This window comes from Carya illinoinensis, chromosome 1, assembly GCF_018687715.1.
Source record: "Carya illinoinensis cultivar Pawnee chromosome 1, C.illinoinensisPawnee_v1, whole genome shotgun sequence".
NCBI classification, from domain to species: Eukaryota; Viridiplantae; Streptophyta; class Magnoliopsida; order Fagales; family Juglandaceae; genus Carya; species Carya illinoinensis.
This window is the reverse complement of record NC_056752.1, coordinates 1,206,781-1,231,022: the sequence shown is the minus strand read 5'-3', so window position 1 is coordinate 1,231,022 and position 24,242 is coordinate 1,206,781. Positions and strand designations below refer to the sequence as shown.

Here is a 24,242-nt window from a genome sequence, read left to right as displayed (position 1 = left end):
CATTTTATGTTTTATTGCTAATTGATCGGTGATAGAAAATATGATTGGCTCTCCATCCTCAGGTTAAATTGGGTCGTAGATTGAAGAGTGGCTCAAAATCTAAATAAAATGGATAGCCGTATTTCTTTATTGTAAAATGCATATTAAAATTGTAAAGGAGTTTAGTAGAAAAGTCGAAAGAGACAAGTAAAGGAAAATCATTAATCACTCTATAAGATGAAAATAAATCTATTTTCCTCTCTAATGATTTACTAATTATAAATGGTAGCAGACCTTACATCTTCAAAGCTCTTTTTCTTTTTATATTAAGGTCAATAAATCAAGTAGATCAATTAAAAGTTGTTAATCCTGGCTATTAAAAGTTGAGAAACTTTGGGGCCGTGCGATCTCTAATCAAGTAGATTTCCAGTTAGGTAAACAAGTTGGAGAAGTGCTACTAGCCTACCATGGTCTGGCTGTCTGAAATTTTAGACAATGACATGGCTGCGTGAACAGTGGAATTTTTGATCCAGCAATATATATATATATATATATATTTCCTTTGGATTCTTCAGATCACTACGATTAAAAACCATTAATCTATAACGAATATAAAACCTACAAGGCTCCGCCAAATCCACGGGATAATCTTGCTTTAGACCCAAATTAGATTTGATGGATATCGCAATCCCACCTAACACACTAAATTGTGCTTTTACGTAAGCCATAAAACATAAATATAAAGGTATAATGAAACATCTGATAGGGAAATATGTATATATTTATATGTTTTTAAAACGATAGTGTGGTTCGACCAGGCAGCATCAATCACTCTAGGGTCCTCCGCCTAACTGTACATGGGCTGGATTATTGACGATGAGGGGAACCCTCCAAAAACTATGCATTGTTTGGACACCACATTACAGCTCAAGCTTATGAACAGGCTTTGAGATAATTCAGTGCGAGTCTTTAAAGTAAAATTATAAATAAATCAAATAATTGAGATACACAATCTTGAATAAGAGAGTAGTAATATCCGTTAAATAAAAAACTCTTTTAACATAAATGGAAACATCTTATAAGAGGCTAGTGTACATACATATAATATATGTGCGTGTAAGTGTGCGCGCATTTAAATATATATTTTGCCAAGTAAATTTCATTGTCTTATAACCGTTTTATGTGGGTAGTGAAGCAGGCTAGTGAAATATTTTTTAACACAATACAGTTGGCCCTGTTGAACTGAGTCATGCAAGGCAAATTTATTTCCATCTATAAATACTGGGGAGGGGGGAGGGGGATGGCACATTAATGTACAACATGAAATTTTTACCAATCCTACAAGCGGGTGTGAATTTGGAGATATCTCGCGTCAGATTTACCCAGATCTTCCTCCAGGGGTCAAGATAGCACTGCCATCTGTGCCAGAAAACACTACACTGCCTAGAATAAATAGCCGTTTCCTCGTAAAGTTCTGCTGCATCAAAAACCCAGGCCAAGTTTGCAAAGTAAGAACATAGTCCATTCATACATCCAATAAAGATCTGCCCATTAAATAACAATAAAATTACACCCTACAAAGATGAGATCACTACATTGTATTTTTACTTTAGCAAGTCACTAAAAAATGAGGTGCAGTTATGTACGGTCAATGACATGTCAAACAAGTTTATTTCTTACCAACCTACACGTAAGAGGAGATTCAATTACTTCAAAATATTCCTTCATTCCCGTAATATTAATTGTGGCATTTAGCTGCAGGGGTGCAGGGAAACTTTTAATATGATTTTCCTCATCACTTATTCAATATTTTCAACCTTATGGAATCTGGATCAAGCGATTTTACTTTCTCTTAAAAACATTGTAACTTACTAGGAAACTGGATTTTAAAATGTCATGGAAGTGCAACAAAGACATAGAGGTCCATTTAATGCCCCATGCCACATTTATGAGGCATAATGATGTAGTAAGTTAACTCACCTCTTCTAGATAGATAGTTCAATCATCATAGGAGCTTAATGCAGCAACAACTGATCCCGTTGTCGCAAAAGTTGATGTCACATCTGGGTCTTTCCAGGATGTTGTTACTTTGAGAGACGGATACAACCAACTTTTCACAGAGTCCACAAAAGAGTTTGGATCAGAGTTTAGAATGGCTTCCCAATCCACTTGTAAACCTTGAGGTATCTTTCCAGTAAACTCCATGTTAGCAGCAAGAAGTAGTCCAAGCATCACCACAAACCCAAGAACAGCAGAACCCCTTGATAGTGGCATAAAGTTGTACCTGAAAACAATGCTAGTTTATACGGACCTATGGTTTGTCTGAATTACAAAAGGAGCACCCCTGTGCACTGAATTTCCCATCTTACCAGTAATATGTCATCCTTAAGATTGCATCTCTCACATTTCCAAGCACGTTGAAATCAGTGGAACCATAATTCTCGCCACAATAAGCATTGCATATAGCCTGCCAATCCATAGTCAGCACATGCAAATGTTACAATCATCCAGTATGGTGGAAAATATAATTAAAGACTCCAAACCACAGATGGATGCAGAGCGAGCACCAATGAAGATGCAAGATTTACAATGGAATTTACAAAAGACAAGAAACGAAAATATAGACTCCAATGCCATATGCATGAGGAGGATCAAAGGAGAAGTCATCTATAGTTACCCCTCCATGGTGGTCTAGTTGCATCCAACAGCCTCACCATGAAAGAAAATATAGGTCTAGAATAATCTTGCTTGGGCAGTTTAAGGCCAGGCAAGGTGTTGGGATCTTTGTCACGAAAGGCTCTAAGTCACCTAGGGTTAAGTGCAAAGTGCAAGTACGTGCAAAGCATAGCTTAGCCCAGGTTTAAGTTCACAGTACACCTTGGAGAAATGAGATCTAAATGCAGTAAAAAAGAAACTAAATAAGACTGCAACTTGTCAGTATGCAACAATACAAACAAATTAGATTAACATACAAACATCAAATTCAACAATTCAAGCTCTTAGATTCACCAAATATATTCAGGACCAAAATGTTTTGATAAATTAGAAACCAGGGGAGTTACAAATTTCCAAGTCAAACCTAATAACAAAGCAAAAAGGTGAAGTGCAGAATTAAGGATATCCAATGGATATCCAATTATGAAACAGTCCTTGCATTTGCTTATGGATCTTATTTCAAATATCTATTGTCTAAAAGGAGGAACAACATAATGCTAACATTATTGCATACCAAGGTACTACAGTAAGATTGAATTTTATACACAGCTCCAAGTCCAATGTGACTTATGAGACTTTGAATATTACAAGCTTAGCAAGAATGCATGCTTTTGTACTTCGGCTGTGGTTCATAGAAGGTGCTTTCCCTAAGGCACTCAACATGCAATGTGAGTGTTATTGCGTTTCAGGCTTAAGGCATGCCTACACAAACATGTACTTGGCATCGCCTGGGATACACCACATTGAGCACGCCTAACCACCCTTGCAGTAAGTTCTTTACTACTTGGTTATGATTATGAACATATACTGTAGGTTTACTTGTGTCATTGGTGTCTTTTTCAGATAAGGAACTCCATAAGCATGTCTAAGCCTGTGAAAGACAGTGTCTAAAGAATAAAATACCCAAAAAGAAAAAAAAACTGGAGCCATCTACTACAATTGAAGTGTTCGTAGATTTTTGCCGACACAGATTAAGCAACACCTAGTCACCTACTTAATTGTTTAAGTAGTGCACTCAGCATTGCACATGAAGCACAAGTAGTTCTGAGAGTTGCAATATAAAAACACAAGAAGTATGGAATCCCCAGGAACAAGCAGTTGCTCAGCATGAAATCACCACGAAAAATCACACAATCAGAAGTTTGAGACCTAGGTTTCCAGACACAACACATACACACGGTTTTGATACATGGATATGTGAAATATAGAGTGACATACTTCCCATGCTGCTTTCATTTCTGCATCAAATTCGTCCCATCTAGAAGGTGTACAGGGTGTTCTGATTGCAAAGTCAAATCCTTGTTCTCCTCTAGAAACATTAATTGATGTTAGAAACAAAAAGAAAGTTGTTACCTATTATGGGAAAATGAAGGAAAAAAAAATGAAAGTGAAAGGGAAACAAGGAAAATAATGAAAGGCAAGCAACAATACTGAAATGTAATATACATTTTTACTAGGGTAATCCTTGTCCCTTCAAGCCGCTTCCTGAAACAAGCATAAATAATCAAAAACTAGAAATTAAAAGAAAGTATGAATGCCAAGGATATAAAATTTATTTACTGTGAATGATTACCCCTCAAAGGCAGTACTGTTACACCAAGTTGCCAACCAGAAGTCCTCACCCACAATTCTGTAAAGATCGGAGCAGGATCTCGCATGGATAATCTGCATGTGTTTGAGCTCCTCTATTGAGATTTCAACAAATAAAAGCAGATATCTGAAAAATGTTATCACGCATAATTATTTCCTACAGCATTTAGTCCGTATTGGATATTTCTCACCACTAGGTCAAGATGCCTATGGATTATATGGATTTTGTCAGTTACAAGATCTTCAAAATATAATTGAAGTTGGGGGTTAAAAAGCCCAACACTCTACTGCTACATAAACCCAAAACCAGATATAGTACTAAATAAGGATTGGGGCAGTCTTCTCATCATATAAAAGGCACAGAGCTCTAAATGATGCTCATATTACAAAGCAAGCAAAGAAAATGTAAAAGCACACATTAGCTAGGCTGTTTTACAATAAGGAGCGCATTAACGCTCCTTACTGAAAATTCAGGGAAAGCCTTCATCGATATGAGAAAAATCTGCTCAAGCACCCAACCTATACAAGGTGTTGTGCTCAAAAGCTGGCCTTACCCAACAAGCACCTAACTACAAAAGAAGGTCAATGAGGGATAATAGGTACGGTTACTTGTTTTCACTCAACAAGCACCTACCCACAAAAGAATTCAATGAGAGATACTAAAGTTGCTCTCAGTGAGAGCCTCTCACTCACACCATCTACAAGAACGTGGGGGTCATCTTTCTTTCTGGCCGGCTTATGATTCACCTTAAAGGCGGAAAAGGGGAAGAGCAACAGGCTAAACATGAGTATCAACAGTAGAATGCTTGACCCAAAAATAGTCCAAAGATGATGACTGGGGGTACAGTTTTAGAACAACCTCTAAACACCAATGATTTATAATATTAACTATCAAATAAAATCTTAGATTATTCACAACACAAATAATACATAGCAGACAAAAAGCATAGCAGCCTTTTTCTGATAAGTAGACAAAAAGCAGAGCAACTTGATTGAAGAAAGAGATAGAATTACCTAACCTTTCTCTAATAGTGTAACATAAGAAAATATCTAATAGAGTGGAAAACGCAAGAGCAAGGCAAAAGTTTATATCCGACACAACAGTGCAGAGTAATCAGTCAGAGAAGATCAAAGAAATGAGAGTGCTATTTGGAAATGGAAGAAAATGTCGGATCTATCTCATAAACTTGATAGAAATAAAGCTTCTAGTAAGTCAACATAGAGTTGATTTAAAAAATCTCAGAGCTATCTCATAAACTCGATAGAAATAAAGCTTCTAGTAAGCCTACATAGAGTTGGTTTCAAGTTTCAAAGAGGACTGATACACCCACATGGTGTTTTTTATGGGATGTGAATAGTGCATGAACAGTAAAAAAATTTGCCCGCTGTACAACAATACCGTAAAAAAACCCAGTGCCCCACTCATTTTCCGATTTCAATATTCATGTCTCTTTTCTCACCACTGTAATAACTAATAAGAAACAATTAATAGCTCTTCTTTCACAGAATTTACCTTCTTAACAGGTGTAACGCATTTTAGAATTTCCAAAAATGTCAACTTTCTAAAAAGGGAGCATCCCAAACATAACTCGGTTAATGGGTATTTAAAGAAGTCACAACTTTGTTTTTTCAATTTCATTGGTGAGATCTGTGCTTAGATACCTCTATCATCTAGGCCACTGCTATCATCATCTTATTGATAAGAAGAATAGCATAACAAGGAGAATATCCTTGGATTACAATTAAAATGTCCACAACACAAGAGACATAACCTTATGGTATGCAATTGGCAATTAAACAATAACAAAACATGTGAATGGGGATAAAAAAGTGCATAATCTCATTTACAATATCTGTTAAGAAGGAACTTCGTGAAATTTGAAATAATAGGGTAAAGCCCTTGTGGCAGTGTCAAAAAGCAGAGAAGACAAAACTAGATTCAAAATGACTACTAAAAGAACTCACATCTTCCAGTTTCCCATCTTTGGATAGATCAATAACCTCATCCGCCTTGTTGTACACATACGATTTATCCATTATGACGGTCTTTGCAACATCTAATGTTCTGCAGCATCAACAAATGATGAGGATTGTAAACACGTCTACACGAAAAACAGGCCATAATAGGCTTTTACCTTTCATAATTTGGGAAGTAGCGAACAACTTTTGCCTGTCCGAGAATCAATGGTGTGTGAGAGCCAAATCCAGAATTGAACTCTTCACTGAGTTGCAGAGAATTACAAAACCAAAAAAAACCACCACAAGAAAAATATGAGTTCATTTTTTAATTATGCATCCAAAAACTGTCATTTTTAAGAAAGATTATAAGTTTTATCCAAACAATAGCAATCAAACTCTGGCGGATGATGAGCAATAAATATGATGTTTTTATGGGGAACTAAAGAACAGAAGTTGTTTGAATTATACAATATTTACACAAAAAATCTATGCAATCCAAATAACGAACATTGATTGATAAAGTTGAGAACTGCACCTATGCCTGGACATTTTTCAATCCAACCTGAACAAAAATTATTGCAGCTCAAGGAAAATCAGTTAAGTTTCATCTGTAATTTGTCTTATAACGCTCATTTTCCATAAACTAGTTAATATTCATTTGTCTCATAATTTAGCTTCTAAGTTAACTGACCTCATTTGACATAAATTCTTGTAATCAAACAATAAAAGGTTTGAACATGCAAAAGATAATGAACAAAATAACACAAATCTATAGATAAATAATTTTTTTTTTGATAAGTACAAATCTATAGATAAATAATAAAACTTAGAAACAGAAAGACAACCAATCGAGCCCAAATAAGGCATTCTACGTTACTTGCATGACGATGAAATACCTTGATTACCCAAAAAAGAGGAATACCTTAATTTGTTAATCCACACAACTGGATCACAAGGTTCAGAAACCTGTCTCCATTTGACAGCCAATGAATAGACATCTACCCATGACATAACAGAGCGGCCCCATGATCTATCTTCTGCAATCCCGTATGAAGTTGATGTCTCTGAGGAACTGCTCGTACTACAACCAGCACCACCTCTATTGTGGCTAGGGAAGTTAATTCTTTCCCTTCTCCGGGCTTTCTTACCATGCTTTGATGTACTTTTATTGGAATGTTTCCATTCCGTTTGCAATGAACGCCAAGCTTTGGAAACCTTCTGTGCAATTTCAATAGCAGCCAATCCTGCCATGCGATGCTGGTACATAATAAAATAAGAACTTTAATAGTGCATTCAACACAAATGGAAAAATTAAATTATAGCATACATATTGGATGACCAGTCAGAATTTTAAAGAGAAAGTCGGGAAAAAATGCTTCAAGCTACATAAATGCAGAGTTTATATCTAGAGTTGACACAGTACAGTATATTGATAAAGTTAAAATTAAATCAAACTACAGTATAAGACAATGCTAAAAATTTTATCTTGTGCGGAATGAAGTCCACTTTAATAGGTCTACATCAATGAAGAAAGTGAAAAATATCATTACATTTGTCCATGACGATGATAGATGTGAGCTCAATATTTAAACAACTTGGCTTGAATAAAAAAGCTAAGCCAAAATCTGAGAACGTTAGGCATCATGCATATGCCTCATTTTATCTCCTGAATTTATAGTTTAGCTGGTAATTGTTATATTAAAGGTATAGTTACAGGCTGCATAATTCTGACTCAAGCAACCAAAAAAGATTATGTAGATGTAAGGTTGTATCATTGCTTTGCTTTCATTTCACAGTATCGGAGATGTGAAAGAGTCTGAGAGGCCATTAACAGTGGATGAGCATCAGCTTCAACTAAGTATAGGCATTTAGGACACTTCGAAAAAAATAGTTTCTATAAAAAATGTCATTTTCAGCAAGACAATGTATACGGGGTGACACTAACCCTTTTAATTATTGGATCAAAAGATCACCAAATAAGTAGAAAAATAAAAAGAACCATTAAGAAGCCCAACTAATGGAGATCAACTTCAAACTTATTATTGATTTAAATCACCTGACGCCTATTTGGTAAGAAACCGGGACAATCATATTGGATTTTGCTGCCAATAGAATCAGCAACCTGTAGAAGGGCAGTCTTCTGTTTTGTAACAGAAAAATCTTGCTTTCTAAGCTTACCCTTCTTCAATGACTCACGTAGGGGAGGTTGCCTGAAAACCTTTTCACATACATTCTTGGGGTGTAATCTTTTGCACCAGTACTCCTGATAAAAAATACCATTTAGAAAAATGATAAAAGCAAACTCAGAATAAATTTCCAAGATAAATCAGAAAGTATGCAACAGGAAGCAATTTTTTTACAGGTAAACCAGAAGTACAAAACTATTCTTCAATACATTTTGTAATGTTTGCACCGTAATCCAACCTTTAACATATAAACATAACAGAACCACACCTCAATGAACATTTGCATATTACAATGTTTAAGTGCATACTGAAGCTTTGGAAAAGCAATAAAATTCAATTGGTAAATTTCTACTTCTTTTCAATATCTTAAGAAGGCACTTATCAGGTGTTGCTGGCTCCAATCTCGGATGCAAAGCCATATACTCATAGAACTTTTGAAATATATGAAATCTAGTAATAGAGAACTATATGAAACTAAGCCACTGTTGAAAGGCTACGTTTCAAATTTCAGGGCATCTACATTTTGCTATCTGGAAACCATGCATGTAAATGGGAATGGCTGTATTCATCACAATGATGTACTTACCCACCAAGCCAAGCAAAGCTACCCAGGTCATTGAAAGCTACCTCTGTGCTGGCAAAGCTTAAATAGTGAAAGAAGGAAGTCGGATAAAAATCTAATAAATACATGACAATAAGCCACAGAAACTCTTAGGCCCCATTTGGATTGCAAGATGGTCTCATCTCATCTCATCACATCCCATCTCAACATCCAAATACCACAAACACAAATACTTTTCAATTTCAAATCTTCAACTTTTTCATCTAATCATTACAACTTTCCCAAACCAAACAAAACACAAAGAAAAATTCAACTTTTTCAAATTCCAAAACAAAAGTTATATTAAAAAATTATATTCTAACAATATTTTAACTTTATAATATTTTTATTCAACTTTTTCTCTCTCCTTTTCCAAAACCCCATAAAACATCTTAACTCAAACAATTTCACTACTATTCACAAATATTTCATTTCATCTCAACATCCAAACGAGGCCTTAAGCTTCCTGAAGCAAGTGTTGGGAAAATTTTGCCTCCACTAATCCAATCCCCCGCAACATGTTCCCATAAAATGGAACACAAGTTTTGAAACCAAAAATAAACCAGGTTTTTGTCGTGACCTCAAAAATATAACTTCTCCTATTATCTTCAATGGAACCCTATTTGATTAACATTGCATTATTTATTCAAGGCCTTTAGAGCTTGTCATAACTTAACACCTATAAGACCTCTTTACCATAATTGATGTCACAACAAACATCATAGGACTCGATTCTGAACTATGACTTAGTTACTTCAATTTGCTCGAAATAGAAGAACGATGCCCAGCTTACCCTTGTCGTTGCTATTATACTTTCATTTCACTGTTCTCACATTTCAGATTCATACTTAAAGCTGTTTATTAGTAAGCAATATGCACCTTAGTTCTTACCAACTGCTCGCACAATCTACTTTTTTCAGATATAACATAGTTGCCAAAATTCCCTAGCGCACCTGGGCAATGATTCTACTTGTTGTACATGACATACATAACACTTTAAGAGGTCATTAATACTTCAAACAACAAATATGTCAACAAATTAAAAATTATAAAATTGAGAAGAAGGCATTGCAGTAAAGTGATCTAAAGCAAGTAGTGACAGACCCACAGAAATTAAAAGCATCAACAGAAAGGAGTATAATTTAAAAAATATACATTACCTTAAAAAGTGGGTCAATATCTCCATCAATGTCAAACCAGCAAAACTCACTGTTGATTTTAGAGGCTGTGTACAAAGCAATCTCTTTCTGCCAAAGAACAAATGTGATAAATTTTACATATCATCAGACAAACCAGGGTTGGCAATGAATATGTAAATACAAAACAAACCTGATAAAAGGCCAGGCATTGAAGCACAAATTTCTCCATCGAGTCTAATTCCAAATCCAGAGCAGCATCATAGTCTTTGACCTATAAGCATCATCTCAAAACTTAGCATTCTAAAGCAAAAAAACAAGAAACAAGCAACTCCAGATTAAAAATATATATAAAAAACTCTCTGATACCGCCTCTCTATATTCTCCAACTGCATGATGACAGGATGCTCGTAAATACAGACTCTCTATGTTATCGTTCTCAATGCTCAAACCAGTTGACAAATCTTTGATTGCCTTCCTGCAATATTAAATTCAGGCATTTATCCACCAAACGAAAGAAGGTGCAAATTCCAATGAAGAAAAAAACATTGAAAAAATATAAAGTAAAACTAAAAAGTAGAATCTAATGTTCACCAATCAGTTGTACTTTAAGCATAAGCAGCAGTCTATTATTATAAGTTTGGTTAGGAAATTCTGAAGCACATTGGAAACTTTTTCATCAATAGATTCAACATAGTCTGGAAATGGTTATCCCATTGCGCTTATTATTGCCACAGAAGTTGATATGGTAGCTAAAAGGGATGGCATCAACCTTGCTGACATTCTAGCCCCTAAAGGCCACCTTAAGTGAATTGTTACATTTCTCATTAGTTATTACATTTTTTTTTCTCTCCTCTGCAACATTTTTTTCTGCTTATGTTCACTTTTATTATTTCATTCCATAATGACTTAACATAACTTGGAGGGAAAGACCCCTTTGGTTTATGAGCATTGATGCAATTGCAAGAAGGTATAAGCTGTGCCAATGAACCTATATTAAAGAGCACAATAATTTATGAAAAAAGGGCCCCAACAAAGTTTAAAATAACAAAAAAGAGCTTTGGGGAGGTGGGGGGCTTTTTTTACAAGTAATCAGCAATATTATTAAATAATGCAAAATGCATAGCCTAAATCATAGAACTTATACAAAAGAAACACCTAATTAGGAACTGGAAGGGGATGGGATGGCCTTTAAGGTCATATCCTTGACTCTTGAAAGAGCTGAAAATGGGAACAATGATTTGGTTTCCATTTTGTTTCCATCTATCATAAAAATGTAATGAATAAAGAAAACATTAAGCCAAATCTGAGCTAACACTCCAAAAAGACTAGTTAATGCTACAACTACAGCCTATCTAAATTATTATAAACCACAATAACTACTCCCTCATAGGCAATTTGAGATCCATTTACCACCCTCTTATACTCAATTTAAGATATTGCAAGAAATTATTCCAAAATCAGGCCATTCGGTGTATTACAATAACTCCCCCTAAAATTCTGACAATCTGGATAGGCTATTCTATTGTACGAAACATGGCTCAAGTCCCATACTTTTTTTATGCGTAAAAGAAATTTTATTAATAAAGTTGAGAATAGGTAAGGCCCAAGTACATAGGATGTATACAAGAAGAGACACTAGGCTACGTTTGAGTAGTGAGGTGATCTCAAATGATCTGTGAATAGTAGTGAAAAAGTGATGAAAAGCTAATGATAAAATAGTATATACAAGAAAAATCTTGAATGCTGTGTGTGTTCAAATTCCATACTTTTGTGGAGATTGGCTCTTATATTGTTTGTAACAGCCAAAGAAAAACCCAAACCACAGTTTGACTTATACTCTAAAAGGACTAGTCAAGATTACCATTAAAGCCTATTGGAATTATTATAAAAGACAACGCCTCATTCCTAGGTAATGTGAGATCTCATTGACACCCCCCTATACTCAATTCAGAGTTTTACAAGAAATTATTCCAAATTCAGACCCTTCGCTGATTAAATCTTCAAATCAATCAGAATAGCAATCACAAAGAGCCTTGGAAAGGGGTTAATCCCCACCATTACCTACTGCCATACATGCTCAATGCTTTCTTCCAGTATCAATGATGATCCATAATATCATAACTCTCTCAAGAGTTAATAATAATACCAAATAGATAATGAAAACTTGCAATAGTCATCTAACACTTGGATAGAACGTACCTGTGCTCTCCCATACCATGGAGCAAGATCCCCCGCAAATGATAGGCTCTAGCAAACCTATTCAAGAAAGTATTAAGATTATCGAGTATCATTACAACATAAGTCCCAGTAGAGAGCATCTCATTATACTCAGGTGTAGAAATTCGGCATTAGATATTGACAACATAGATGACATGTTACAGGTAAACAAAGCTCACCTTCCATCAATTTCTAGAACTTGCTGAAGGCATTCCAAAGCCTTTTTTGGGTTTGCTAGATCTTGATAGAGCTGCAACAAATCAAAAATCCACAACAGCTAACTTGTTAGCAGCTACTCAGAACTACTTGATGACTGCCAGGGATGTAAAAGACTATATGAGAAGCACCAAAGATGCAACCAGGGATACATTAGCGCTTAATAAGATGATCTAGATGAACAATGTTAGTTGAATAAGAACAAGTGCGTCCACAAGTGAGGTGGACAGACGCCAAAGGAACAGGGATTTCACCTCCATATCAGACAAAAAGGCATAGCTTCCCATGTTGTTTAATTATTTATACAACCCACTCCCATTCTATCCTTCCAAAAAGACCTGTACAGTTCCAGGCAAACCTAACAAACTTAAAATAAGACGAGTCTAAGATACCATAGCTCCCTAGCTACCAAACAATGAAAGCTGGTAATTCACCAACTGCCCATCTCATCTGTATATGCAGCATCAGTTACGAAAAAGTCACCAGTCTCTGAAGATATCGAAAAGCAAAACCATATCCATGATGCAGTCTAATCATCAGTGAATTAGAAAAGGTGCAGCATGAAGCTATTGCCTCTACAACAAAATCTGACAATGCCAGTGTCCTCGCCTGAAGAATGTCCTATTATCAAGAAAAACACTTGGACATTTTTAATGTATAGAGATTCTGTCTTAGGGACCACATAGCTTAGGAGGACTAACTTAAGCCATTATCTTTTTTCTTGTTTTTTCTTTCTCCACAATAATCATGTTCCTTGGATCCTTGACACAATTTTTTTTTTTTATAAGTGAGTTTGTGTCAAGGATCCTTGACACAAACTAAAGCATACAATCCAGAAGTTTTCTCAGTTGCTAAGCATAGTTCTGCTTCTTCTATAAGAAAGACTTGTCCTTGACACAAACTAAAGCATACAATCCAGAAGTTTTCTCAGTTGCTAAGCATAGTTCTGCTTCTTCTATAAGAAAGACTTCTTGTTTTTCATGTGATCACTAATGCTAGATGATCACATTCCATTGACGATCATCTATTTCAAAATTTAGCACTATTCAACGACGAACTCCACATTTGATAATTTTGACAGGTGAAGATTTACTGACACAGGAATACTAGTTGATTCGAGTCCAAGTCAAGGCTTCACTGGTTTCTTTTTCCAAAAGACCTTAAGGAGATATTATAGCATGTGCTTCTATGCTTCAGAAACTTCTTTGTTCACTTTCAGGTAAAGACCATGATATTATCTTCTTTTTTATTGGCAGCGGGTCCCGACTAATCACGGGGGTGCACGGGCCCTTGGTAAGGAGTTTCCCACATATGCATCTTAGGTAATTAAAGGGGAAGTTCTGCCCCTAGAAACTGTTTGCACCCAAAAAGTTTCGAACCTTCAACCTGGAGGGAGCATACCACCAAGACCAAGGCCTTTACCACTTGCATGCATCTTTTTATGAATTAAATTTGTACCCCTTAGATATTCTAGCTATTGTTCATATAAAGAAATATTTTTTGATAAGTACTTGTCAGAAATACTTATTGTAGAGAAATCATGGCGCAGGATAAAACCAAGCAATGCACCTCACAACGAAGGGTGCAATCAAAGGGAACAATTAGATTACAGAGAGAAATTTGCAATCATTATAAGCTCCATGACTGGCTGCTTTTACTTGTAAATGTTGCAACTGGACATGGGCATAGACATTACTTTGGCGTGAAGTATGTCTTTCTTGGTGGCTAAATTGATATCTTGAATCTCTCCGGGTAAAACATAGTAGTAGTTCATGGATACCTGTGTGAGATGAGCCCATGCCTCAAGGAAGTTCTGATCCAGTTGAATTGATTTCATATGTGCCTCCTCGGCCTTTGTATATTCACCAATTGAAGATAATGCCAAACCCTATGAAAGTCAATATTTCCTTAGTTGACAGTTATTATAAAAAATATAAAATAAATAAAATAACATTAAAAAAAAAAAAAAGAAGGTGAAATTTCTAAGAGGCATGAGCATCTGCTGAACAGCAATGGCAAGAATAAGATTTTGAGGACTCACCAAATATGTGTGTGCAGACGCATTATCCTTGTCAAGATTCACACATGTAGATAGGTCTTCCACAGCAGCATAGAAATTCTTAAACTTAAAACTAACGATTCCTGCAATTGAAAAGTTGTATGCCGCAGAACTCTTACTACCTGGTTTTTTATATAACTTACTCTACCAGCATTACATACATACGTAATACATTTACAGATATATAAATATAAAGGCGGCTGCGCTGATGTCTCGGCATACTACAACGAGACATTTACTTTATAATTTTATGAAAAACAACTACCATATTAATCGTTAAATGTCTGGACATTAATATTTGGGCACTCATACTATCAAGCTAGATGGACATCTGACTTTGAAAACTCAACCGTGAGTAACTATCAGATGATGCAGCCAAGAGACAGCATTAAGTGCTTTCAATATAGTGTCTGACATATAATGGAAAGAGCTAGGTACAAGCAAGTTACCCCTTTCATGTAATATATCTGCTGAGTTTGGTTCAAACTCTAATGCATTTGTCAAGTCGTCAATAGCCTGGCATCAAGAGGAAATTAAATAGTGCGTATAAGACTAAGTATTCTGAACCATGCAACAGCAACCCGTAAAAAATTCAAATATATATTTTAATTTAAACAAATAAACTGTTCTGTTACAAAAGAATAACTTCGGTATTGCACACCTCGTACTAGCATATTAATATGTGAAAATTAATATGCTATGCATAGATAGAACCCAAGCCTATATCTATAGATAGGTAAGTTATATCTAGGAAAGTTTAACTAGCATGATTTATCACATGAAAATTCTTAAAATAAAGATCAGCAAATATTGAAAAAGACAGCAGAAAAAGACAATCAATCAGTTACGAAGACGATGAGATTTAACAAAGAGGATGAACCACTCTCACCTCAACAGATTCACCTAATGCAGCTCGTGCTTGCCCTCTCCGTTTCCAGGCCTCACCAGCAGATGGATTTGATTGTATAGCCTAAGATATAAACCGTAAAAATTACTCAGATATAGATGCCATAAAGGTTTTACTACAACAGTCAGATTTGAAATATTCAAGTACCTTTGTAAAATCAGCAATAGCAGCTTCCAGTTCTCGTTGGAATGCATGCGCTGTTCCTCTTCCTATTAGTGCCTCAGGATAAGTAGGATCCTCTTTTAGTATCTGTGCATATAATATTAGCAAACGGCAGTTTTTATAAAACTTGATAATTAGTCCTATCATACCCACCCCCACACCCCTAAGCCCCCCAAAATGATATCCCAATACAATCATCACGTTGACTCAGACGGTCAAAATTTTACCTGATCAAAGATTGAAATAGCTTGAGCATATTTCCCTTCATTAACCTGAAAAAAAAAATATATAATACTCAACAGAAAACATGCTTTAAAATGCTTAGCATACAGTACAAACAATACATTCAATGATATTACAAAACTAAAATCGTTACCAAGTAGTGGAGATAAAATAAAAATACCTGTGCTATACCCCTCGACAGTCGAAAATCTACACTTATTGATTTGGACTTTGAAATCCTAGCAACACAGAACTTTTTATTTCTCTTGGCATCCTCAGTTATTTCATTAGGAATGTCCGATTTAAAACTCAACTTGCGGCGAGTATCAGTTGTATTGCTTGAGCTGTTGCAAACCATAGATAATTTACTGCATGGCTCAGACGTATCACTTAAGTCACTACATGAATCAGATTCATAGCTCAGTTTATCAACAATATCATGACTACCATTCATTTCGCTCTCAGAATTAGTATTCTCCTGTGCTTTATCACAAAGGCCATTGCATGAATCAATGTTATCCCTCGACTCAATGTGGATTTCGGATTTATCCTTTGAAGTACTGAAAAATTTAGATTCATCACTCAAAATATCTGAATTCTTATTAGTCTCAATTGATTGACCATTAGTATGAGGTCCTGATCCCGATAGAGACATAGATGACCTAGACTCCATCACATTGTTTTCATGTGTACAACTTATGTCTTCTTTTGCAATCCTCAGAAGCTCTTCCAGTTCTAACAATTGCTTCAGATCTGCAGACTGACGCATAGCTTGTTCATAGCCTTTCTCCCAAACCAAAAGAGCATCCTCTCTCCTTCCCAAGGCAGAAAATGCACGACCTAGAATAAAAAACACTAGACTCAGTCCACAAGACAAGACATGAATCCCAAATGCTGCATTTTAAACTTTTTGGTGCAAATGAACAAGGCATTTCAAGAGTCTGTAACAAGAAACATTTTCAACTTTCAACTTGCTTATTATGGTAAATCCTGTTTTAGTAGCATGGATCATAGATGTAAACTCACCTGAATTTTTATTAGGCAAAAGGACTTGTAAGAAGACACATTTCTGATTTAAGAAGGCTACAAACATTATTTGAAACAATAGGAAAATTCATCATCATGTTAATGTTTTATCTTTTTCAAACCAAGACCGATCAATATGCGAACAGATTTGGACCTCTCCTAGAATAGTTTCCAGAGCAAAATGAAATTCCTAGGATACATACATACAATATATATATATGGCTAAAAGCTAAAAGTCTTTTAAAGTTGTTACGATGATTGCTCTCTATTTCTCTCTGTACATGTGCGAAAAAGTTAACGTAGAAAAACTCAGTTTTTTCTGTGTTCTTGTTTGTCGCCGATGATGGGCATTAGTTAGTATTAAGTTTGTCAGTGTTTCCACGATATTTTTCACATGGGAGTTAGTGATTGAATCCAAACTTTTTTCCATCATGAGAGAAGGTGGTCTGGTTCGCATTAGTGAGAGAGGTAGAAGGTGTAAACAGGAGTTACTATTGGTTTTGGGTACTGCACGATGGTTAGGGAGGGCATTGGAGGACTGTGCGAAGGGAGAAAGTAAGGACTTTTATGCTTCCAGGAGAGAAGACTTTCGGAGCTTCATAGCTCAGAGAGGTCATAATAGTTGTGGGAGATTCTTGGAGGTGGCAGTTTATGGCGATGGGGGATGACAAAGTGTTATTATTCCGGAAGAAGAGAAAGAAGAGGGGGGGGGGGGGGGGGGGGGGGGGGAAGGGGATGGTGGAGACTGAAGGAGGTGGTCATAGAGGCAAGTAAGAGAGGGTCTGATGGGGTTGTCCTGAGGTAGCTATGGAAGGAAACTGAAGTGGGAGGGAAGTCATACAAAGAGGCTCTCATTCCAGCAGAGAGTCACAGCGTTCCGAGGTATGGGGTTGGTGAGGGGTATTGTGATGGCGACGTGCATCGAGCTCCTCAGGGTCTATCACAAGAGAGAGACTATGGAAGAGACGTTTACAGTATGGTGAGGGAGCTACAGGTGCAAATGCAGCATTTGCAGAGGGAGCTGGAAAAGGTGGCTTGGAGGGTTGGGGTTAATAAGGAAATGGATGAAAGGGGAAGAGCTAGGGAAAACGGTGTGTTTAGGGGCTATGTAAATGGTGCGCTTCAGGAGAAATTAAATAAGTCCTCACGTGGGAGGCAAGGAGTTTTTCAGGCATACAGGGGGCCTCACGTGGGAGACGAGCTGGGCCTTCAGGCCCGTGAGGTTTCTAAAGGGAACATGCCTGTTTCAAGCTTCCATATGGGCCTTGGCAGGCCTATCTTCAAGCCCAGCAAGCAGAAACCAGCCTGGCAAGTGTGGAAGGCTCAGGCTAGTCCTGCGAGTGATGGAGCGAGGCCCTCTGCTCTGATGTCGACACCGAGATGACATCAGAGGGCAGCCAATGAGCCGGAGTCGTTGCACCGTCAACAGACGACGCCGACGACGGTGGAGGTCTCGTTGGTGGCTCGAGTGGACCAGACAGAGAAGCCGAAATTGCCGACATAGGTGTTTTTGGCCCCATTCTCAATATAGAAGTTGCCGATGGGTTGTGGGGTGGGAGATGGTGGCTCGGCGAGTTCCAATGAGCTGAGTTGTGGTGCCTCTATGATGGGGGTTAGTGAGAAAATAGCCCCAAGAGATACGACAGAGTTGATTTTAGCCTCTTCTTCAACACCGAACGACGCTTCTCCTCTGGGAAGTGTACAGAAGTTGCCGATGGTGTGTGTGTGGAGGGGGGGAGTTGATGGCTCAATGAGTTCCAATGAGCTGAAAAGTGGGGCCTCAGTGATGGGGATCAGCGAGAAAATGGTCCCAGGAGACACGGCCTATGATGTGGGGGCTATTGAGAAATTGATTTCAAGGGACTCAGCCAGTGATTATCTTTTCCTCTCATATGAGGAAAACCAAGGAGGTTTTCTGACTGGGGAAGAGTGTTTAGAGGAACAGTTAAGAGTTCAATTTAAAGAACCCCATCCCTTTAAATTTTTTGTTTCCAATCAGTCAAGTGTTTCGGATTGGGTGTTTGACAAGGCGAGGGATATCTAGGATCTGGTGGGTTTGAAATGCGAAGGTTACGAGGAGCAATTCATAGCGTTACTCACCGCTATTGAAGCGGGACACCAACAACAAAGGAAAGCGGGTTCTAAGAAACAACAGGAACTCAAGAAATTAACTTGGTCGATGAACTCAGAAGGTGGTTTTAGTAGGGACAGGTCTAAGGGGAAGGGGCTGGTCTATCCAAAGTGAAACCAAAAATTGTCTCATGGAATGTCTGCTGACTAAACGAGGCCAGTAAGCATCTTCAAATAAGAAACTTACTGCAAGGGTGGAAAGCGGACATCGTCTGTTTGTAGTAGACGAAGCTGAAAGTTATAACTACAAAAATTGTACAAAACATATGGAGTTGTGTGCATGTGGATTGGGTTTATTTGGCTGCAGATGGGGCCTCAGGAGGCGTTTTGGTTATGTGGGACCAACGGGGGGTAGAAAAACGGGAGGAGTTCGTTGGGTCTTTTCGATAGCATGTTCTTTCAGGAGTGTGGCCGATGGTTTTTTGTGAGCCTTTGCAGGTGTTTATGGTCCTAACTTAGATTTTGATCATACATTATTATGGGATGAAGTAGTCGGCTTACACAGCTGGTGGGATCTTCCATGGTGCATTAGTGGAAATTTTAACGTAACAAGATTTCCCAATGAGTGTTTTGGCAACAGAAGAATGCGACCAGCAATGTCAGAATTTTCGGAATGCATCTTTGAGCTGAATTTATTAGACTTAACATTGCCGGGGGGAGGGGGGGTCAAATATGTGGGCGAATAATCAGACGTAGTTTCATCTGGATCGATTCTTAATTTTCCCGGAGTGGGAAATTCATTTTCCGGAGGTTTGGCAAAAGAGACTTCCTTAACTATGTTCTGATCACTGGCCAATCATGCTAGATTGCAGGGGAATTCAAAAAAGACGAAGGTACTTTAAGTTTGAAAACATGCGGTTGAAATCGGAAGGTTTTGTGGATAGGGTTAGACACTGGTGGTCTTCTTATCAGTTATAGGGTACCCCTACTTCATGTTTGCGGGTAAATTGAAAACTTTAAAACAAGATTTGAAGTTGTGGAATAGACAGTCATTTGGCAATATAGCGGCACAAAAGGAAAGTAAGTCAAGAGATCAATGTGTTAGAAAGGTTACAAGAATCTAGGACCTTAACAAATGAGGAATTAGCTCAAAAGCTAGTGTTGGTTGCAGATCTTGGGAGGATCTTCCTTTTAGAAGAAACTTCGTGGTGGCAAAAATCTAGAGCTTTATGGTTGAAGGAAGGAGACTGAAGCACCAAGTTTTTTCACAGGATAGCCAACTCGCACAGCAGATCCAATAATATTGAGACGTTGAAGATTGATGGGGTCTTTTGTTGGGATGAGAATATGATTAATTCTCATGTAGCTGGTTTTTTTGAACAACTACTTCCTGAGCAGGTGGGCTGGAGGCCTAACCTTGATGGGTTGGTCTTTTATTTTATTGGTCCATTGGATGGTAACCGTTTGGAGAGGCCGTTCGAGGAGGTTGAGGTATTTGATGTGCTCAGAAAAATGGCTAAAGACAAGGCAAGGCTCCAGGTCCATATGGGTTTTCTGTGGGCTTCTTCCAAACGTGCTGGGATATGTTAAAGGATGATCTCATGAAGGTATTACAGGAGTTCCACTCAGAAGGAAAATTTGAAAACAGCCTTAACGCCACTTTCCTTGCTTTGATTTCGAAGAAGGTTGGGCTGAGGAGATTAAGGAGTTTCAAAACCCATTAGCCTAGTAAATGGGGTGTACAAGACCCTTTCTAAGGTACTTGCTAATTGCCTTAGTGAGGTTGTGGGAAAGATAATCTCAAAGCCCCAAAATGCCTTTGTAAAAGATAGACAGATTCTAGATGTAGTGCTTATTGCAAATGTCTGGATAGTAGACTGAAATCTGGCAAGGAATGGATACTCAGCAAGTTGGATATGGAGAAGGCGTATGACCATGTTAATTGGGACTTCCTACTCAACCTTCTTAGGAGGTGTGGGTTTGGAGAGAAATGACGATCTTGGATCCGTTGGTGTATATATACAGTGAAATACTCAGTTCTGTTAAATGGGAGTCCAATAGGTTTCTTTGATAGCACAAGAGGCCTAAGACAAGGAGATCTGTTGTCCCCTCTACTATTTGTTATTGTGATGGAGGCTTTAAGCAGAATGATCTCAGCCTTGATCCTCAATGGGCGGGTGTCAGGTTACTCGATCGGATCTCCGAGAGGGGGTTCTATTAACATTTCCCACCTACTTTTCACTCTTATTTTCTGTGAGGCAAACCGTAACCATATTCGAGTATTGAAGGCCCTTCTACTTTGTTTTGAAGCATCTTCGAGGTTGAAAGTGAACCTGGACAAGTCAAAGACGGTTTCTGTCGGGAGTGTTCAAAATCTAAGACAGTTGGCTAATACATTGGGGTGCAAGACAGCCTCACTTCCTATGACATACCTTGGCCTTCCGTTGGGAGCGGCCTCTAGTTGGGATACAGTGTTTGGGATACAATGATTGAGAAAGTAAAGCATCGCTTAGTAGGTTGGAAGAGAATGTACCTATCAAAAGGCGGAAGGATTACTCTGATAAAGAGTACACTATCCAACCTACTGACTTATTTCTTGTCCTTGTTTCATATTCTAGCAAGTGTAGCGCTTTGTATTGAGAAATTACAACGAGATTTTTTGTAGGGTGGAATATGCGAGGAATTTAAATTCCACCTAATCAAGTGGAAGAAGGTATGTAGTCCCATTTCTAATGGAGGTTTGGGCATCAGAAACCGGAGATTTTTTAATCGGGCGTTACTTGGAAAATGGTTATAGAGATACCATAAAGAACTAGAAGCCTTATAGAAGATGGTGATAAAGAGTAGATACGGTAGCTTATGGGGAGAATGGTGTTCCAATGAAGTAAGAGAGGCTTACGGAGTGGGTTTGTGGAAACACATAAGGAAAGGATTGGGGGTTTTATCTCACCATTCAAGACTACGCCTAGGTGATGGAGCCAGAATTAAATTTTAGCATGACGTATGGTGTGGTGATGGTGCTTTAAAGGATCTATTTCTTGCTCTATTTAGGATCGCTAATGCAAAAGAAATTTTAGTGGAGGAAGCTATGGAAATAGCAAGGGGACAAATTCAATGGAACATCAATTTTAGTCGGGCGGCAAATGATTGGTAAATGGACAATATTGAAGCTCTTTTCAGCGTTTTGTATTCCCTCCAAAATAACAATCAGCAAGCTGATTTATTGTGGTGGTTACCTACAAGTAAAGGTATGTTCACGGTTCTCTCGTTCTATAAGTCTCTTTCACAAGAACCTCCTCTTCAGTTCCCATGGAAAAAACTCTAAAGACATAAGGCGCCTCTCAAAGTTACATTTTTTGTGTGGACCGCCTCTTTGGGTAAGATTCTCACAACAGATAATTTGAGGAAAAGAATGGTGATCATCACAGATTGGTGTTGTATGTGAAAGAATGGGAGAGAATCGGTGGACCACCTCTTACTACACTATGATGTAGCCCGAAGGTTATGGAACGAGGTATTTAGTAGACTAGATTTGGGTTGGGTTATGCCTGAGGCAGTTGTGGCAGCACTTGCTAGCTAGACAGATTTAAGAGGCAATCAACAGATCAAGATTGTTTGGAAGATGATTTCCATTTGCATCATGTGGTGTATATGGCAGGAGCGTAATGAACAGATTTTTGAGGACAAAAAGAGATCGACAGAGGAACTAAAAGCTTTCTTTTTTAGAACTCTTTGTACTTGGACCATTGCTGTTAATTTTAATGGCCAAGCCTTTCATGACTTCCTTGTATCTATTGTCCCTACTTAGTTGAGGGCTTTCTTTGTAACACTTGGCTATGCCTATTCTTTTATTAATACACTTTGATTTACTTATCAAAAAAATATATATTTATATAAATATATATGTATGAGGAATTCAAGAAATATAAATATTGGATAGGATTCAATTGATTTTCGTAATAAATAAAAACAGATAGGATTTATTATGTATCACAATTTCCTGGATACATCGAAAGCTTTTTTTGTAAATATATTGATAAGATAGATTGGTACCCAAACTGTATCGACGATTGTGATCCTCATGGTGTACATAATTCGTGTTAATGAGGTGCCATTCTTTGGTTTCAAAACTCACAACGAGTTTTTAAAAAAATGAAAATAAAAATATAAAAAATATAAAAAATAAAAAGAAGAAGAAGAAGATAAATTAAACCCAAACATTTCTCATCCAAGCACCGCATCAGTTATCCACGTTCACTATGAAACTGATCCCAAGTGCGAATACAAGTCATTAGCAATGTTCTTAACTACGTAGGAAGATGAATAAAATGAAACAAATTAGCTAAAACGTCACATACTGAAAATCTTCATTAGGGTAAAACTTGAGGTCTAACTGACAATAATTAATTGCAACCATCTAAAACGAGCGAAATCAGAGTGTAATCGAAGAATTGAGCGAAGAATGACCTTTGAGGATGTGAGCTTGAAGAAGCGTAGGGTCGAGCTGAAGCGCCTTGTCGCAGTCCTTAATCACGTGCTTGTGTAGCTCCAATTGGCTGTAACAGAAGGCTCTATTGCTGAAATAACAACATGCAGAGTTCAAAATCAAAATCACTCGCCGAATTCTTTATCAAAATGAAATCAATCAGGGTAAAATGAAGATCGGTTGGGGCTTGGAATATAGACAAGTGCGGTTGCACGGACCAGATGTCTTGGATGGCGCAAGACTGGGAGAGAATCGAGTCGAGGATTCGAATGGCTTTCGACCAGTCCCGGGAGCTGCAGAGCTTGGCGAGCTCGACTCGCTCGGAGACAGCTAAGGCCATGAGTTGACACGGGCGAGTTGAGTTGCGCGGATCGGAAGGAAGCACAAATGCGTTGGGGGGTTCCTTTCTTCCATTCAACGGTTTCAAGTCCGAGTAAGGGTGAATTTACTTAAAGAGGCGGAGAGGGGCAAAACTGGGAAATGAGGTGAAGAAAGGAAAATTGTGAGAGAGACAGTGGATGTGGCTGAACGTGGGCGTTGCACGTGTGGTCCATCTTTAACTTCGATTGGTTATACACTTCGATTAATCCGTTGTGTCCTCTATTTTCACACCGTGTTCCACGAAGGCCCAAGCGTTAGCTGGCCCGGACGGCCCTCACTGAAAACGCGAGATAGCTTTTACACATGGTCGTACTCGTTACTTCGATG

The 24,242-nt window shown here is 37.7% G+C and overlaps 1 protein-coding gene across 3 annotated transcripts; it reads right to left on the bottom strand.

Annotated features, from left to right (window-relative positions):
• Window positions 1-1,110: 1,110 nt before the first annotated feature.
• Window positions 1,111-23,968, bottom strand: LOC122304727 (suppressor of RPS4-RLD 1). Of its 3 annotated transcripts, none has more exons than XM_043117003.1 (24): window positions 23,753-23,968; window positions 23,516-23,625; window positions 16,134-16,792; window positions 15,958-16,002; window positions 15,716-15,817; window positions 15,551-15,631; window positions 15,111-15,177; window positions 14,644-14,744; window positions 14,383-14,490; window positions 12,566-12,636; window positions 12,369-12,425; window positions 10,536-10,644; window positions 10,360-10,440; window positions 10,191-10,277; window positions 8,300-8,506; window positions 7,166-7,500; window positions 6,420-6,506; window positions 6,250-6,349; window positions 4,268-4,359; window positions 4,141-4,179; window positions 3,913-4,003; window positions 2,349-2,446; window positions 1,960-2,263; window positions 1,111-1,523 (listed from the first exon to the last, which is right to left on the bottom strand). In XM_043117003.1, exons 1-23 carry the CDS (start codon window positions 23,872-23,874, stop codon window positions 1,978-1,980), a joined length of 3,135 nt encoding a protein of 1,044 aa, XP_042972937.1. In that variant the 5' UTR covers window positions 23,875-23,968; the 3' UTR covers window positions 1,111-1,523; window positions 1,960-1,977. The 3 variants fall into 3 exon arrangements, with proteins under 3 accessions (XP_042972937.1, XP_042972933.1, XP_042972929.1); XM_043116999.1 differs by having other exon boundaries at window positions 1,111-1,456; XM_043116995.1 differs by having other exon boundaries at window positions 1,111-1,453.
• Window positions 23,969-24,242: the final 274 nt, after the last annotated feature.

Coding starts and splice junctions, on each gene's coding strand:
- LOC122304727 (XM_043117003.1), bottom strand. CDS start 23,874: ATGGCCTTAGCTGTCTCCGAGCGAGTCGAGCTCGCCAAGCTCTGCAGC. Junction 14,491..14,643: donor CGTCTGCACACACATATTTG/GTGAGTCCTCAA, acceptor TGACTTTCATAG/GGTTTGGCATTATCTTCAAT. Junction 10,278..10,359: donor AATGCCTGGCCTTTTATCAG/GTTTGTTTTGTA, acceptor GTTCTTTGGCAG/AAAGAGATTGCTTTGTACAC.